The 14598-nt window shown below is 31.3% G+C and overlaps 1 protein-coding gene across 2 annotated transcripts in view; it reads left to right on the forward strand.

Moving 5' to 3' along the window:
* Positions 1 to 14170, forward strand: part of SPOCK3 (SPARC (osteonectin), cwcv and kazal like domains proteoglycan 3) — a 456613-nt gene extending 442443 nt beyond the window's left edge. For both annotated transcript variants that reach the window (XM_070257231.1, XM_023636338.2), the window contains exons 8-11: positions 630 to 851; positions 6775 to 6837; positions 9934 to 10071; positions 12459 to 14170. In XM_070257231.1, the coding sequence (XP_070113332.1) occupies positions 630 to 851; positions 6775 to 6837; positions 9934 to 10071; positions 12459 to 12628 (593 nt within the window). In that variant the 3' untranslated portion in view covers positions 12629 to 14170. The remainder of the gene's footprint in view (positions 1 to 629; positions 852 to 6774; positions 6838 to 9933; positions 10072 to 12458) is intronic.
* The last annotated feature ends 428 nt before the right edge of the window (positions 14171 to 14598 follow it).

Here is a 14598-nt window from a genome sequence, read left to right on the forward strand (position 1 = left end):
TTGCTTTAAAGGGAACAGAGGCAGAGTGGTGGTGTAAATTACACCGTGGTTCTTCTTTCTTTGGCTAATGTTTGTGAAGTATCAAATCACCATGGTTCTACCAAGACACAGAGCATTATCGAAGTTATTATTTATTATGTATAAATTATACTTTTGTTTAAAAGGTACTGTAATTTCTTTGAATGAAAAATGGATTTTATTTCCTTATTAATAGGATATTATTATTCAATAATACCTATATACATCTAATAAGGTATTCATCATGATAACCTATTTATTTAGAAAAAGCTTGAACAATAAAATGAATAGTAAATATATAATACAATTACAATAGTGACTGCCATTGGGTAAATATATAATACAATTACAATAGTGACTGCCATTGAATGAATGACTAAATAGCACTTAATGCTTTATGTTCTGGGTAATTAAACTTCACAAATATCCTGAAAGGTAGGTATTGCTAGCCCCACTTTACTTTGAAAGAAATTACCCAAGATGAACTTTAAGTCTTTCTTCTGACTGTCGAGCGGGTGCCCTACACAAACCTACTATGATGTTACTTTATTTTCCTTGCTGCTGATGGTGACTTTCAAATTTAGCTAATCCTCTTCTGTCGTTACTTTTAGGATTTGATACCAGTATTTTGCCAATTTGCAAGGATTCGCTTGGCTGGATGTTTAACAGACTTGATACAAACTACGACCTGCTACTGGACCAGTCAGAGCTCGGGAGCATTTACCTTGATAAGAATGAACAGTGTACGAAGGCATTCTTCAATTCTTGTGACACGTACAAGGACAGTTTGATATCTAACAACGAATGGTGCTACTGCTTCCAGAGACAGCAAGGTAAAAGATGAGACACCTACTGATGCAGATAGCTGACCTGCATGTCAAATTTTATCTATTCCTTCTTGGTAAAAAAAAAAAAAAAAAAGTACACTATACCCCATTCATTTTGGTAGCTATTTTTCTTATTAGAGTAGTTAATAAAAGAGCCAATAAGCAGTGTGCTGAACAATATAACTCTACTAAGGATGCAAAACATGCTAAATAAGACGAAAAATAGAAATTAATATTTTATATTAATGCACTTCATTAAAGTTTCTATTATGAACCACCAAGAAGCACACAGAGATATGAGAACATAGATATTAAAAGTAATCATTAAAATTAATTTGCTATCTGCTTTGCCCACGGTGTAAAATAAATGGGTTTTTTATCACTATACTGTGGAGTTTTAATATTCTATTTTGTGATCTTATTAAGTGAGCTGAATGAACCACAGCATTCACCATAAAGTTATTTTTACTCAAGTGAGTTTAAAATGACTTAGTCTTTCAAACTTTTAAAAATAACTTAGCTTTATAAACATTCACTGGCAAAGAAAGTGTCTTGATTCTCTGGAAGGGGCGAGGTAACCTGAAGAGTTAGAATGATGCTACTTCTTCTGGCATCCTTCTTTACTAGAAAATGTAAACACAATGTAAAATGAGTCATGCTTACATAATCGACTGAATGATAATTAAAAGTAAGTATGTAAGGGAAACAGATCCAAAAAACTCGCATTATGATAAAGTTTGGGTACACTAAGGAAACAATGATATGTGTAATTTGATGCTAATTTTACAAACAAGCTGGAAATTAGTCTAATGGGATACACCTGCTATTGTCACTGTATTTTTAAAATCCTTGACAGCTAAGAGAATGAACAAGCTACTTTAAACTATCTTAATGATTCTCAGTTTTTCATATGGAAAACTAACACATTACATAGGGCATTTTACTATCTCAATTACTTTTTCATGTATCAGTAATAGTTTAGTAATTAGGGATGAAATGGTTATCTATAATTTGATTAGTAGTGAGTCAACAGTAGGGTTTGTAGAGTAGCTTAACTATTTATAAACTACTTTAAATAGAGTTTAAAAATTAGATTTGCTTTATTAAGATATTCTAAATTTAAAACCAAGGCCCGGCCTGGTGGCATAGCAGTTAAGTTCGCATGGTCTACTTCAGTAACCGGGGGTTCACCGGTTTGCATCTCAGGCATGGGTTTACGCACCACTTACCAAGCCACACTGTGGTAGGCATCCCACATGTGAAACAGAGGAAGATGAGCACAGATGTTAGCTCAGGGCTAATCTTCCTCAAAAAAAAAAAATTCTAAATCATACTCACAGACACACAAACACACATACACATTGTTGACTTTACTATTATATATGTGCTTTCTAAGGGGTTGAACACTCCTAAAAAACTACATTCTAGTTTTAATGACTAGTATACACTTAAATCATTTAAAGAATAAAGAAATGAATCTGGGTAAACTGCCATAAAAAACGTGATCTTTTGTCATTATGACAAATGTTATTTCAGTTTTTCTTTGAGTGTTATGACAACATATTTAAGTGTTTATACATGAACATTTAAAGATATTCTGGATAACTCTGAATGTTTCTTCTACAGAAATAAGTACTTTCTCTTAAAACATTCCTGCATTTTACAGTAATTGTAGAACTGATTAAAGATCCCCAAAGAAAAATTTTGCTTTACGTACTTTTTCATTTATTAAGCAGTATTCTTCCAAAGTGTTAAAATCTTTATAGTCACCTGAAGATATTCTCTGAGGTCATTTAATAAATGGTGGAAATAATTTAATAAATTGTACCTGAACTGGCAAAAGGATTTATACAACCTTCCAAAAGCTTAGGAGAGTTTGGCTAGTTATATTCATTACTTTAATATGCTAGAAAATGTTACAAAAGCTGTCAGGGGTAACTAGCTTATTGAATTAGTTCATTAAGTAATTTCATGAAAAAGAATAACCGTTAATTTAAAAATATATTTTTAGCATTTCCCCTTATAAAAGAATGTTCTTCCTGTTTATTTTTTCAGTAAAAACACCAAATGCTTAAGTTTACTATAATTAGAGTAATGTATGTGTGTGAGTGTGTATATACATATATTATATATAAAGAGAGAGAGAGAAAATAGTGTATAATGGGGTATTATTAATCCGGATTGACTTAAAATTGCAATCAAGACTGTAGTTGTATAATGTTGGAAAATAAAGTAATTGTGTTTTTTAAAAATACCCTTCAAAAATATAAAATTAAGTTTAATCTCAAAACTTTAATAAATGAGGTTGAGAATGTAAAATTTCAAGAAAGTGAAATACTTGTAGTTTTCCAAGGAAAAAGTGTTTTTAATTAAAATACGGATTTGTTTCTATGACTAATTTTCTGAAATCATGACAATTAAGCAATACAAAATGGATATGATTGTGGTTTGTATAATTCTTTGTTCTAAGTACGAAAGAATGAGTAAGAGGAATATTAATTTGAGATTTTGGTCACCTTAGGTGCTAACAACTTACTTTTGTAGAAGGATATTCTAAGCCTTTGCTTTAAAAGAGTAAGTCAATTACTAGTTGCTGTTTTATTGAAAGTCCTGTTGTGTAAGATCCAGAAAAGAGAAAGAAAACCAACGTTTATTCAGGTCCAATTAGGCTTTCTTATACATAAAATTATTTATTATCCAAATAGCCCTGTGAAAATATTCCCATTTTATGGCTAAGGACCAAAGCTTATTGATCTTAAATAACTTCACATTACAGAATGGGTGCAGGACCTGGGATGTGAAACTAGTGTCTTTGACTTCTGTCTCCAAGTAGTTTTAATTCTATATTCAGAATTTGCAAAGTAATTAGATATAAAATGTCATAGGGGCATCGCTGTGCAACTTGTTGGCAATCCTATTCACTACAGGTAACATCAGCAAGTGTTATTTCAGTGAACAATATATCCAATACTTTTTAGGACTACAATGAAAATAAATGACATTTTTACAGGTTATTTATATATTTAATCTACAGAAAAATATATCAAATTGTAGGTCATGTATTAATTTTACAAAAGATGCTTTTCCTATGTAATGAAAGACGCTAAATACACAAAATTTTGTCCTTTGGTATTATGAATATTTGAAATTTTTACAGAAGAAATAAACCTAATAAAGTTATTCAAGTATATCCATTCTGTGGGAGGCTATATGAATAATAAAATATTGAGAAGAAAAGGAAATAAAGGCACTGGCTTCCTAAGAGGGAAGTTAGAGGGCTGCCTTGCTGTACAACTCCAGGGCACCTTTCATATTGGAATGGAGGTGGATGTTGTCCCTTTGGAGTTGTGCAGTACACAGCCTGTGCAACCATATGCTACCAACTTAGAGAGTCATTCACAAACCTCTATAATGTCTACTTTCTTTTCAGTTTTGACTCTAAATTGTATGTATTTGACAACTGATAAAAATATGCTCCCTAGCAGTGACTAGTTGAGAGTATAGAAAAAACACATTGGTATACTAATAACTATTGTAAGCATAAATATTCCCTTATTTATTTTTCCCAAAGACATTTTATTCAGTTCAAAATTGTGTGGGAAAATAAAAATGCATTGTTATCACTATATTGAAACTATCATTCCCTAGTATAGATAATATGTGAATGGTCCAATATAAGGGTTTAAGTTTTTAAATCCAGAATACAAAAAAATGAACAATGTCATTTTCAAAAACATTTTGAAATTTAACTATTTAAAACATTTTTCATTCTTCTTTTTTTCTTGTTTCTCTAAACTAATGTTTGGACAATTACTTGTAAATTCAATGATTAAAATTAAAACATTTTTTATTAATTCACGATTCTCACACAATTTTAAGCATATAAACTCTGAATTTCCCATAAAGTTAAAACACTATTAGGTGGTAAACAGATTAGGGGAAATAAGTCTTGTGATAAAAATTTGTGCCTATCCCCTAAACTGAGTATTCATAGTCTAATTGAGTCCAAGCCTTCATGCAATTGGTTAGGTTACCACCCTTTCATCTAGATCTTTGCAAATGAGTTTAAATAATAGGAGAAACCTCAGTTAGGCACTCTGAGTATACCTGAGTTAAAGGCCAGAGAGAGCTGCCTTATAAATAATGGGAAAACTATTGTATGTACTTGAACAGCCTACTCTGTCATGATTTCTCTTACAATCTTAAAATGTTCCCTACACAGAGTTTGTAGGACAGTACTTAGAGTTATTTAGTGAGATTACTAATCAAGAGGCAGATTCAAATGTGCTTGGATTTTTCAGTGAAAATATATGAAATATTACTTCTGCTTTATAATAATTGGCCCATAGCAACTAGAAGAATTTCTTTTGATATAGTATTGAGACTTCAGCTAGAATCTTTCCTCTTGGTTCTAAATGTCATATCTGGAAGGCAGTAGATTTGAAAATGTCTATTCTATAAGCCCATACATTGCAACTTGATTCCTATTCCTTTAATACTTAGTAGAAGAGACTCACAAGATTATTAGGAAAAACAGAGGAGTCAATTGGGCCAATTTCAAAATGAAGTAGAACAATAAGGTAATTATTTAGGCTTTTCGAACAAATTACTTTTCCTTCACATTTTGGATTTCCCAAGGAGAAACATTTTTTGGCCATACATATTAAACTACTATATATATATTAAGCACTTTGTCTCATTTCCTCATTCTACTTTGTTACTTACATGCAAATTTAATAACTGAATATTGTGATGTAGGTATACTAAAGGATTTTTAAATTATTTGAATTAATTATACCTTGCCTTTTTTATAAAAAGTTGTAGTGTAGGAAAATAGGTACTAGTCAGTAGTTTATGAGTTTTTATATAGCAAGTAAATTAGCAAATTTTTATAATAGGTGTACAAAATACATTGAACTATTTTCAGATAAGAATATATATTATATATAGGAATATATATAATTATATATAAAAATAACATGAGCCAAACTATATTGTGTCTATTTAGAATTTAGACTTCTCTGAAAGCGTTCTCCTTTAAGTAGTTGAGTTTGAAAAATGGACAAATATTTATTTCCAAATTGGCTTAATGTGTTGTTTATTTTATTTATTTATTTATTTATTTTTCCTGAGGGAGATTTGCCCTGAGCTAACTAACATCCACTGCCAATCTTCCTCTTTTTGTATGTGAACCGCTGCCATAGCATGGCCACTGACAGATGAGCAATGTAGGTCTGCTCCTAGGAACCGAACCCAGGCTGCCAAAGAGGAGCATGCTTAACTTAACAACTAGGCCACGGGGACTACCCCTTGAGTTTATTTTTTTTAAGATAGCTTATCAGAAATTATTGCATATTATATCCTATTTCCAAGTTGCATATATTCTTGAAGCATCTGGGTGAAACGAAAAAGATCAAAGCCTGTCAATAATATTCAATATCAAAATTTATAATAGTGTCTCTCATGTAACTTGAAAGAAGCATTACCTTTTTGGTAGATTACTTTTTTAATGCAAAGCTGTTTCTCTATATCATAGAAGCTGTTTTAAATGAGGGAGAAACATAATCACTTAATTGTTTGGGCAGCAGGTCATCGGTTGGATTTACATTGCTGAGTTGATGGATCTTTTAAAAGTAAATGATAAAAATAATTTTCCATCATATAAGTATTTTATATCATTCTCTTTCTTTTAATCTAATTCTGTCATTCTGAGAAAAATAAGATAATCTAATATTAATAATTAGGAAAACCTCTCTCTTTCTCTCTCTCTCTCTATACCTATATGTATGTATATCCATGAGTAGAATAACTGATATGTAATATGTGGCTTCTAAAGCCATGTAAAAACTAACTGAAGTTTAATATCATAGAAATTGCACTTTCTTTGCTTAACTGTACTCCTTAAGTAATACTTTTAATGTCATTGCAGACCCACCTTGCCAGACAGAGCTCAGCAATATTCAGAAGCGGCAAGGGATAAAGAAGCTCCTAGGTGAGTAATAGATCATTCTTCTGAAGCCTTTATTGCTTACATAAATAACCCCAGGGAAACAGCAACATAAAATCAATATTAATCCAACAAAGATAGACTACACTAAATTTCAGTAACAAAATTTATGAAGTTTTTGAAAGCCATTAAACTTACTTTTATTATCTTACCTATTGAAAGATATTATGTCTGTTTTATTACCCTAATATAATGTTCATTTTGAAAGTTATTAAGTAAAAAAGAGATTTAAACAATGCTAGAGTTAAAGCATCAGCAGAAATTTCAATTCTACTTCCATGGTTAATAATTCAAGAATTGATGACATACATATGGAGAGAGTAAGAGAGCGAAAGATAGCTAGATAAATAGATAAATAGATAGATGTGGGGTAAAAGCATGCTCTTGGTACCTTGGGGAACTTTGCCAGATTTTTTAGTGTTTTCCATCAGCAGTTTTATTAACTTACTTTTAGTAAGTAAATGTATGTATTAGATACATGATAGATAGATAGATAGATAGATAAATTCTAGATTTCACCCAAAGCCTTGAAATATTGGAATATTTGGCTATCAAGAGATTATTAAACTATCATATATGATTATTTTATTTGTTCTTATAAACATACAAATTTTAAATGAACTTGTTTTGGAACAATTTTAGACTCAGAAAAATTTACAATGATAGTACATAATTTCCATATACCCTTCACCCAGCTTCGCCTGCAGTTACTATTTTACCATGTATCAAATAACCGTTGCTTATTAGTCAAATCTAAGAAATTAGCATTTTTATAACCCTATTAATTAAACCTCAGACTTTATTTAGATTTCACCAGGTTTTCCACTGGTGTCCTTTTTCTATTTTAGAATCCAATACAGAACACTACATATGCCATTTTTTAAAATGTATATTAATGCCCTTGTGTATTTAGTGACACATAATTTTATAACGTTTTTGGATCTGATTAATCTGTATTATATTATGCTATGTTATCTTTGTAATTATAATATTGTATGTTTTGATGAAAAGGTTTTTCATATTACTTGAAAATTCATAGTTCAAAATAAAAAGGCTAATTTTTTGTAATACAGCATTTTTAGATGTGAATCATTGCTAGTGATAAAACCTACAATATGTCATGTTTCTCTTAACTCTGTACCAAATGCATGCCATACTACTTCTTGCAAGTAGAAATAATACATTCATACGTAGGGGGTTATTTGTTTCCACAAATCAAAGTCTAGCCATGTACAATAGGAAAAACCACTGAAATTCAACTAAAAAATATTTTAGACTTGATCAGCGTCTATTAGCAACAAAAATCTATTAAAATTCAAGCTTTGATTATCTGAAGTTACAAAAAAATGAAAACATGTTTAGCGCCCATTTGGGGAAGAGTTACCTTTATTCTATTTCCATAATAAAAATGAGTCATTATTAGAGAGGACTCAACTTAAATATTTCTTCTGATTTGGGTAGGATAATGTTACTTATCTCAAATCTGATCTGTTGTTATAATGGAGTAGGATGATATATGTCATATTGACATATGACAATTTGCAGATTCAGTCTTGGTTAATGTCTGCAGCTTTAGCATAATTCTTTTTTCTTTTTCTTTTTTCTTCTTTGTTTTTGCTGAGGAAGATTTGTCCTAAACAAACATCCATTGCCAATCTTCCTCTTTTTTTTTTTTCCTTGAGGAAGACTAGCCCTGAGCTGACATCTGTGCCAATCTTCCCTTACATTAGCATAATTATTAATAATGCTCTCCTTCATTTTCAAAGTGTACTGGAATAAAGGATAAATTAAATGGTCATGATAATTATACATCACAACATTTTTATGTCAAATATGTGAAATTGTGGTAGTTTTTTAAATGGTAGAGATAAGAATGTTGCAAATTTCCTTTATTTTTGCTGGCCTTAAGTCCACAGAAGGTGTTCTCAAGTTTTCTATATTGGTGACATTCTGTCGACCTCACTGAAAGACTAGCAGTTCAAATCTTTCAAGTGAATTACAAATTTTAAACTAAATTGATTATATATCATAATTTTGAAACTTTTTAAAAGGGTACAATTATGATCTCACATGGTTACAAGACAAATGAAGGATTTTCGTGATTTATCCATATATTCAATCATGTTTTTTTTTCTTTCACCTAGTGACTATAGTACAACTAGTCACTGAGAAAAAAATGGTCAGGAAAAATAAGAAAATTTTCTAATCTCCTAAAGCTTACCTTGTAGTGGTGTAGTGTTTATTGAAGAATGTGAATTCATTTCTAAATTATTAAACATTTGTCACTAGCCATGTGCCAGGTACTGTGTTAGATATTATAGACATGAAAATAAATGTCTATCTTTCCCACTAGACAGAATTTAAAAGTTGTTAATATAAAACCAAGAGAGCCTAAAATTCCCAATATACAGGATATCACAGTGTAGCAGTGAACGCATACAATGACAAACCACACACACACTCACACACATACACGCACGCATACGATGGTAGAAGTATATTAGAAAGTATATACTCCAACTTAAGAGAAGTCATCATATTAGGGAATCACATTTAAGTCATCCTAAGATGGAAGAAGGAGCGAAGGAGAGGGATTCCAGATGAGAAAAAGGTGTATAGAGAGATGAAGCCGTATTAAATCAGGGGAAAACAGTTAGCTTGGTGTGGAAAAAGCTTGGAATACATGAATGAAAATTTGGGGAAATGAAAATAGAAAATTGGCAGTGATGAGACATTGAAGGGTCCAGTGTGTCATGCTAAATGGTCTGAATGACTTAATATGCATGGCATTCATCAGATTCTAATTCTATATTGTACCTCTGAAAGCACTACCTTTTACAAAGCAAGAAATAGAACCATAGTAAATTTGTTTAACAAAAGAGACGTAAGCAGTTTATTATGACAACGGCCAGCTCCATGACAGCAGTGACCTTACCTGTTTTGTTCTATGTGTCCCACTGGTTCATAGCCTGGAGTGGGAACTGAATAGGTGTATGTCTTGAGTGAATTAATGCACAATTGATGACAATCAAAAAGGAACACAACTTATTCATATTGTGTGTGTGTGTGTGTGTTTCGTAGGACAGTACATCCCCCTTTGTGATGAAGATGGTTACTACAAGCCAACACAATGCCATGGCAGTGTTGGGCAGTGCTGGTGTGTTGACAGATATGGAAATGAAGTCATGGGATCCAGAACAAATGGTGTTGCAGATTGTGGTAAGGAGAATGGTTACTTATTTAACAATTTCTCAAGCACAGAATAAGTACTTAAGAATGTCATTCATTTGTTCAAGCATTTAATGAGGATGTACTCTATGCAAAGACTGTAGAATATATTGGGGGGATGACAAAAAGACTCACTCCTAGCACATTAAAAACATGTACAAATAATAAATGGAATTGTATAATTTAGATATTTTGAGGGAGAATAATTAAAAGGAAGGCTCCTTTTACTACTTCAAATACAGAAAGAATGTTAAATACCTTCTGTTTCCCTCTCAGGTAAGATGACCTTTGTCATCCATTGTATTCAAGTCAGCTAACTGTAGTGTGTTCCATGTCCCCATATGGCATGCTTTTGTCTGTATCTCTTTGGAGAAGTTGACTTAGGGAGTATGTAGGTGTACCAACAAAATAAAAACAAACCTTTTTAAAGTAAAGGTCCATAAATTGCATCTATATGAGCATGTTTCCTTATGTTTGGGTGAGAAAAATATAGTTTAATTATTTGAAGGGTAATTGTAACTAGTATTCTAATTCTTTTTATGAGGATGCATTTTTTGTATATACCTAAAAATGATAGTACAATTAAGTTGAGCATCATATGCATGCATTTTAAAGTTTTAAATGTGGCATCTTTTTTGTTTCATAAAATATTTTTCCAGAATGCAAGTATCAAATCAGATTTTTGTTTGCACTATGGAGAGTTTTCACAACAAAAGCCACTTAGTTGTACACACACACACACACAAAAACACATATGCTCACAAGCACACATGCATGCACATACACTAAGAATTAATGGATTGTGTTTCAACAAATACAAATAACCAAAGATGAATATAAATTACTTGGTCAGTCTTGTATTTTAGAAAATGTTTGTCTCCTTTATGTAATTTTTAAACTGATAGACTGTGATTGTTTAGAAATAAATGGTAAACAAAATAAAAGGAATCTCATTTAATGCTTAAATGTCCGTTCTGCATTTATTTATTCCATAACATTTGTAATAGCTTGGCTTTTGTTTTCTGGCCTGTTATTAGATTTAAGTAGAATGGAGTAGTCTCAATAACTACCTAACATAATTTAACCTGTACAGAACATGTCTTTGTACTATGTAGTTTTAAACTAGTTGTATTATTAATTACTTCAGTTATCAATGATGGATAAAGAATTTTAATTTTTTATGGTATAAATAAAAATTAAATGGGAATTAATTCAATAAGTGGACAGGGAAATTATTTTGGGAACAAGACTTCTGAGTTTTCTCAGAATTAGTCATGTCTTAGTGTATTGAAATTATTAAGAAAATACATGAAGTCAGAGAAAAGAAATAACATTTTCTTCACATACGATATGAATTTCAGTGTGTTGTATTGTGAAGTGAATTATTTTATAAGCACTGGATTACATTAATAAGATTTGTTCTAATTAGCTACCATAGAATTATAAGACTAAAATAATAGAAAGGGTAGAAAATAAATGCTCATTAACATTAGAGATGTTGACATACTGAGATACATGTGCATTATTGCCTCCATAAATAGTAATGAATATAGTTCTTAATATTTTAAGAAGTGCTGGCTAGCTGTGTTAGTTTTCTATTGCTATTATTATAACAAATTCTTGTAAAAGTGGCTGTACACCACACAAATTTATTATCTTAACAGTTCTGTGTGTTAAAAGTCCAACCTGGGTCTCCTCGAGCTAAACACCGCAGTGTCTTCAGGGCTGCATTCCTTCCGGTGGTTCTAGAAGATGATCTGTTTCCTTCGCTTTTCCACCTTCTAGAAGCTGCTCACATTACTTGGCTCCTGGGCCATTTCCTCCAACTGGAAAGCTAGCAACATTGCATCTCTCTGACCATTCTTCTGTAATGACATCTCCCTCTGACTCTCTGTGGAAAAGGTTCTTTAATTTTAAGGATGCAAGTGATCCTCCAGGCCCACCAGGATAATCTTTCCATCTCAAAGTCCTTAATTTAATCACACTGCAAAGTCCCTTTTACCATGTGAGCTCACATGTTCACAGGTTTCAGTGATTAGGAAGTGAAGGTCTTTGGGGGACAATTATTTTGCCTACCCCACTAGTAGAAGAAATTTTAAATTCTTCATAAGATTCAAAGTTTGACATGGCCTTCTATAAAACCTGGGCTGAGATCAATATTACTGAACTGGAAATCTTACATATCAGACCTCAGTAATGAGGCTTTTAGCACAGAAATTTCAACAAATGATAGAAAATGGGTTTTCCCTTATCTTTGTTAAGTAAGCTAAAGAGTAAATAATGTTATTAATTTCTTCAATCTCTATCAGAATTTTATATACCTCAGAAATTATCCTACTACTCAGTCAAATAACATTGATGTTTACTTTTTTCCTAAGCTGTTGATTTTGAGATCTCGGGAGATTTTGCGAGTGGAGACTTCCATGAATGGGCTGATGATGAGGATGACGAAGATTATATTATGAATGATGAAGATGAAATTGAAGATGATGATGAAGATGAGGGGGATGATGATGATGATGGTGATGACCATGATGGATACATTTGATTGATGAGAGCTGAAATCAATAAATTCTACGTTTCTATTATTGACAAAGTAAATAGGCTATTGAGAATTACCTTCCTGCCCCAAAAGGAAATGATTCTAAATCTCACGTATATTTTGTATAATTATTTCAAACATTGCAGCTAAAGTCATAGAACTTTATGTTTAAATAAGAATCATTTACTTCGAGTTTTTATATGCCTTAGAGGAAAAGAAACATATATGGAGTCTAGCCAGACAAAAGAAAGTTATGAAGAGCTACCAATATAAACAAATTTTCATAAGAACAAACTATGTAATTCTCCCACAAACAGAACAACAACCAGTGCTTGAGGTAGTATAGTGTTATTTTTCTGAGAGATATTCTAAGTTAAATTTACAATAACTTATTAGTGACCTGGGTCGCAAGGATTCTGTAAAAAATGTGCATGAACTTAATTGCAATTCCAAAGTAGCATCTTTCCAAACCTAGAGTGAGTGAGAGCTGAGTGAAGAGATGCCACAGGGTAAGAAAAAGAAAGTGACCATTGTAGAATCCTCCATCATGTTTATATTAATAGTGATGTTTTTAATTATGAAATTATTCGGGATATGATAGGATATTTTACAAAATAGCAAGACTGGAAAACCATGGATTCTGAAAGTCAAAAATGTAGTTGTCCTTTCTAATTTTTATTTCAATTTGGATAGCAGTCTCACGTAGATTTTTTTATTTTCTTAAACAGCAGGATTTCTTTACCTTTCTAGATTTCTTTATCCTTCTGACCAGCAACTTAGGGTGCAGAATTTAAAATAAAAAGACAGAGAAAAGTTCATTTAAACCATATCTTCACAAAAAGTTTGTCATTTGCCCCAATGTCAAATTTAAAAATCTTAATCCTTATTTTATTTCCTATTTTAGACAAAAGTTTGCATTTAATCTAAGGATTATGCCATTTTTGTTACTAGTGTTGAAGCTTAGAGAACGTATTGTATGGTGCCTTGCAGAATAGAAATAGAAAGGTTTTAGCATGCATACCAATATAGGATATTAGGCAATGTATAAGCACACCTAATTAACAAATTAATACCAATAAAGGTACTGCTGCTGGAATGAAGAAAATGGAATATGTTTCTTTCTTTTTTTCTATTGTTACATAATTGCCATGTGGACTCGTTTATGATTACTGTGTAGAGTAGCATTTAAGATTTAACTGTAACAAAAATTACTTTAATTGCTGTATTTAAGTTAGCATGTTAATTAATTGTGTAGACATTTTGGCGCACCATCAATTTTAAGTATATCAGACCTATGGTTTTGTGCCCACAATAAAAACAGAAAAACCTGTTGAATGTTACACAGTGGTATCATAATTTAAACAGTGGATCAACTGGTTTCCCGATATACAATTCATTGAAAGTAAAATTGATGGATTCTTTCCATTTGATTTATACACACTGAAAAAAAAAACCTTTAATGTTGACTTTATGTAATATTTAAAGTATAATGCATTTTCTTTTTTACTGTTTATGTATAGTTTACAAAATAAAGAACTTATAACCAAATTAAACTGTTCCTTAATGATTTTCAGGGGTATAGATAATAACATGAAGGGTTCCTAATCTATTCCTTGATTTTTAAAGTGAATACATCACAAGCCAGGTAGGAAAGCTTTTTGAAAATTTTGAATTTCAAGATCAGAGTTCTTGGCATCTTGGATATTGTTTTCCTAGATAAGTTAAAAATTATTTTTGTTTGTTGATTTTTTTTTTACATTTGCCATAGTATTGCAAAATAAATCATTTTCTTTGTTGAGGGCGGTATTTTTAAACCCTTTTTTGTGGTATCATATTTAACATATTTAGCTAAATTTCTATAGCAAAAGCATTTTTGAAGAGTGATAGAATAACCTTATCTATTTAGCAAATGTATAGGAATCACAAAATATAACTTGTGGATTGGTTGGAAAAAGACAAAGCAAATTCTACATGGA

The sequence above is a fragment of the Equus caballus genome, chromosome 2 (assembly GCF_041296265.1).
Source record: "Equus caballus isolate H_3958 breed thoroughbred chromosome 2, TB-T2T, whole genome shotgun sequence".
NCBI classification, from domain to species: domain Eukaryota; kingdom Metazoa; phylum Chordata; class Mammalia; order Perissodactyla; family Equidae; genus Equus; species Equus caballus.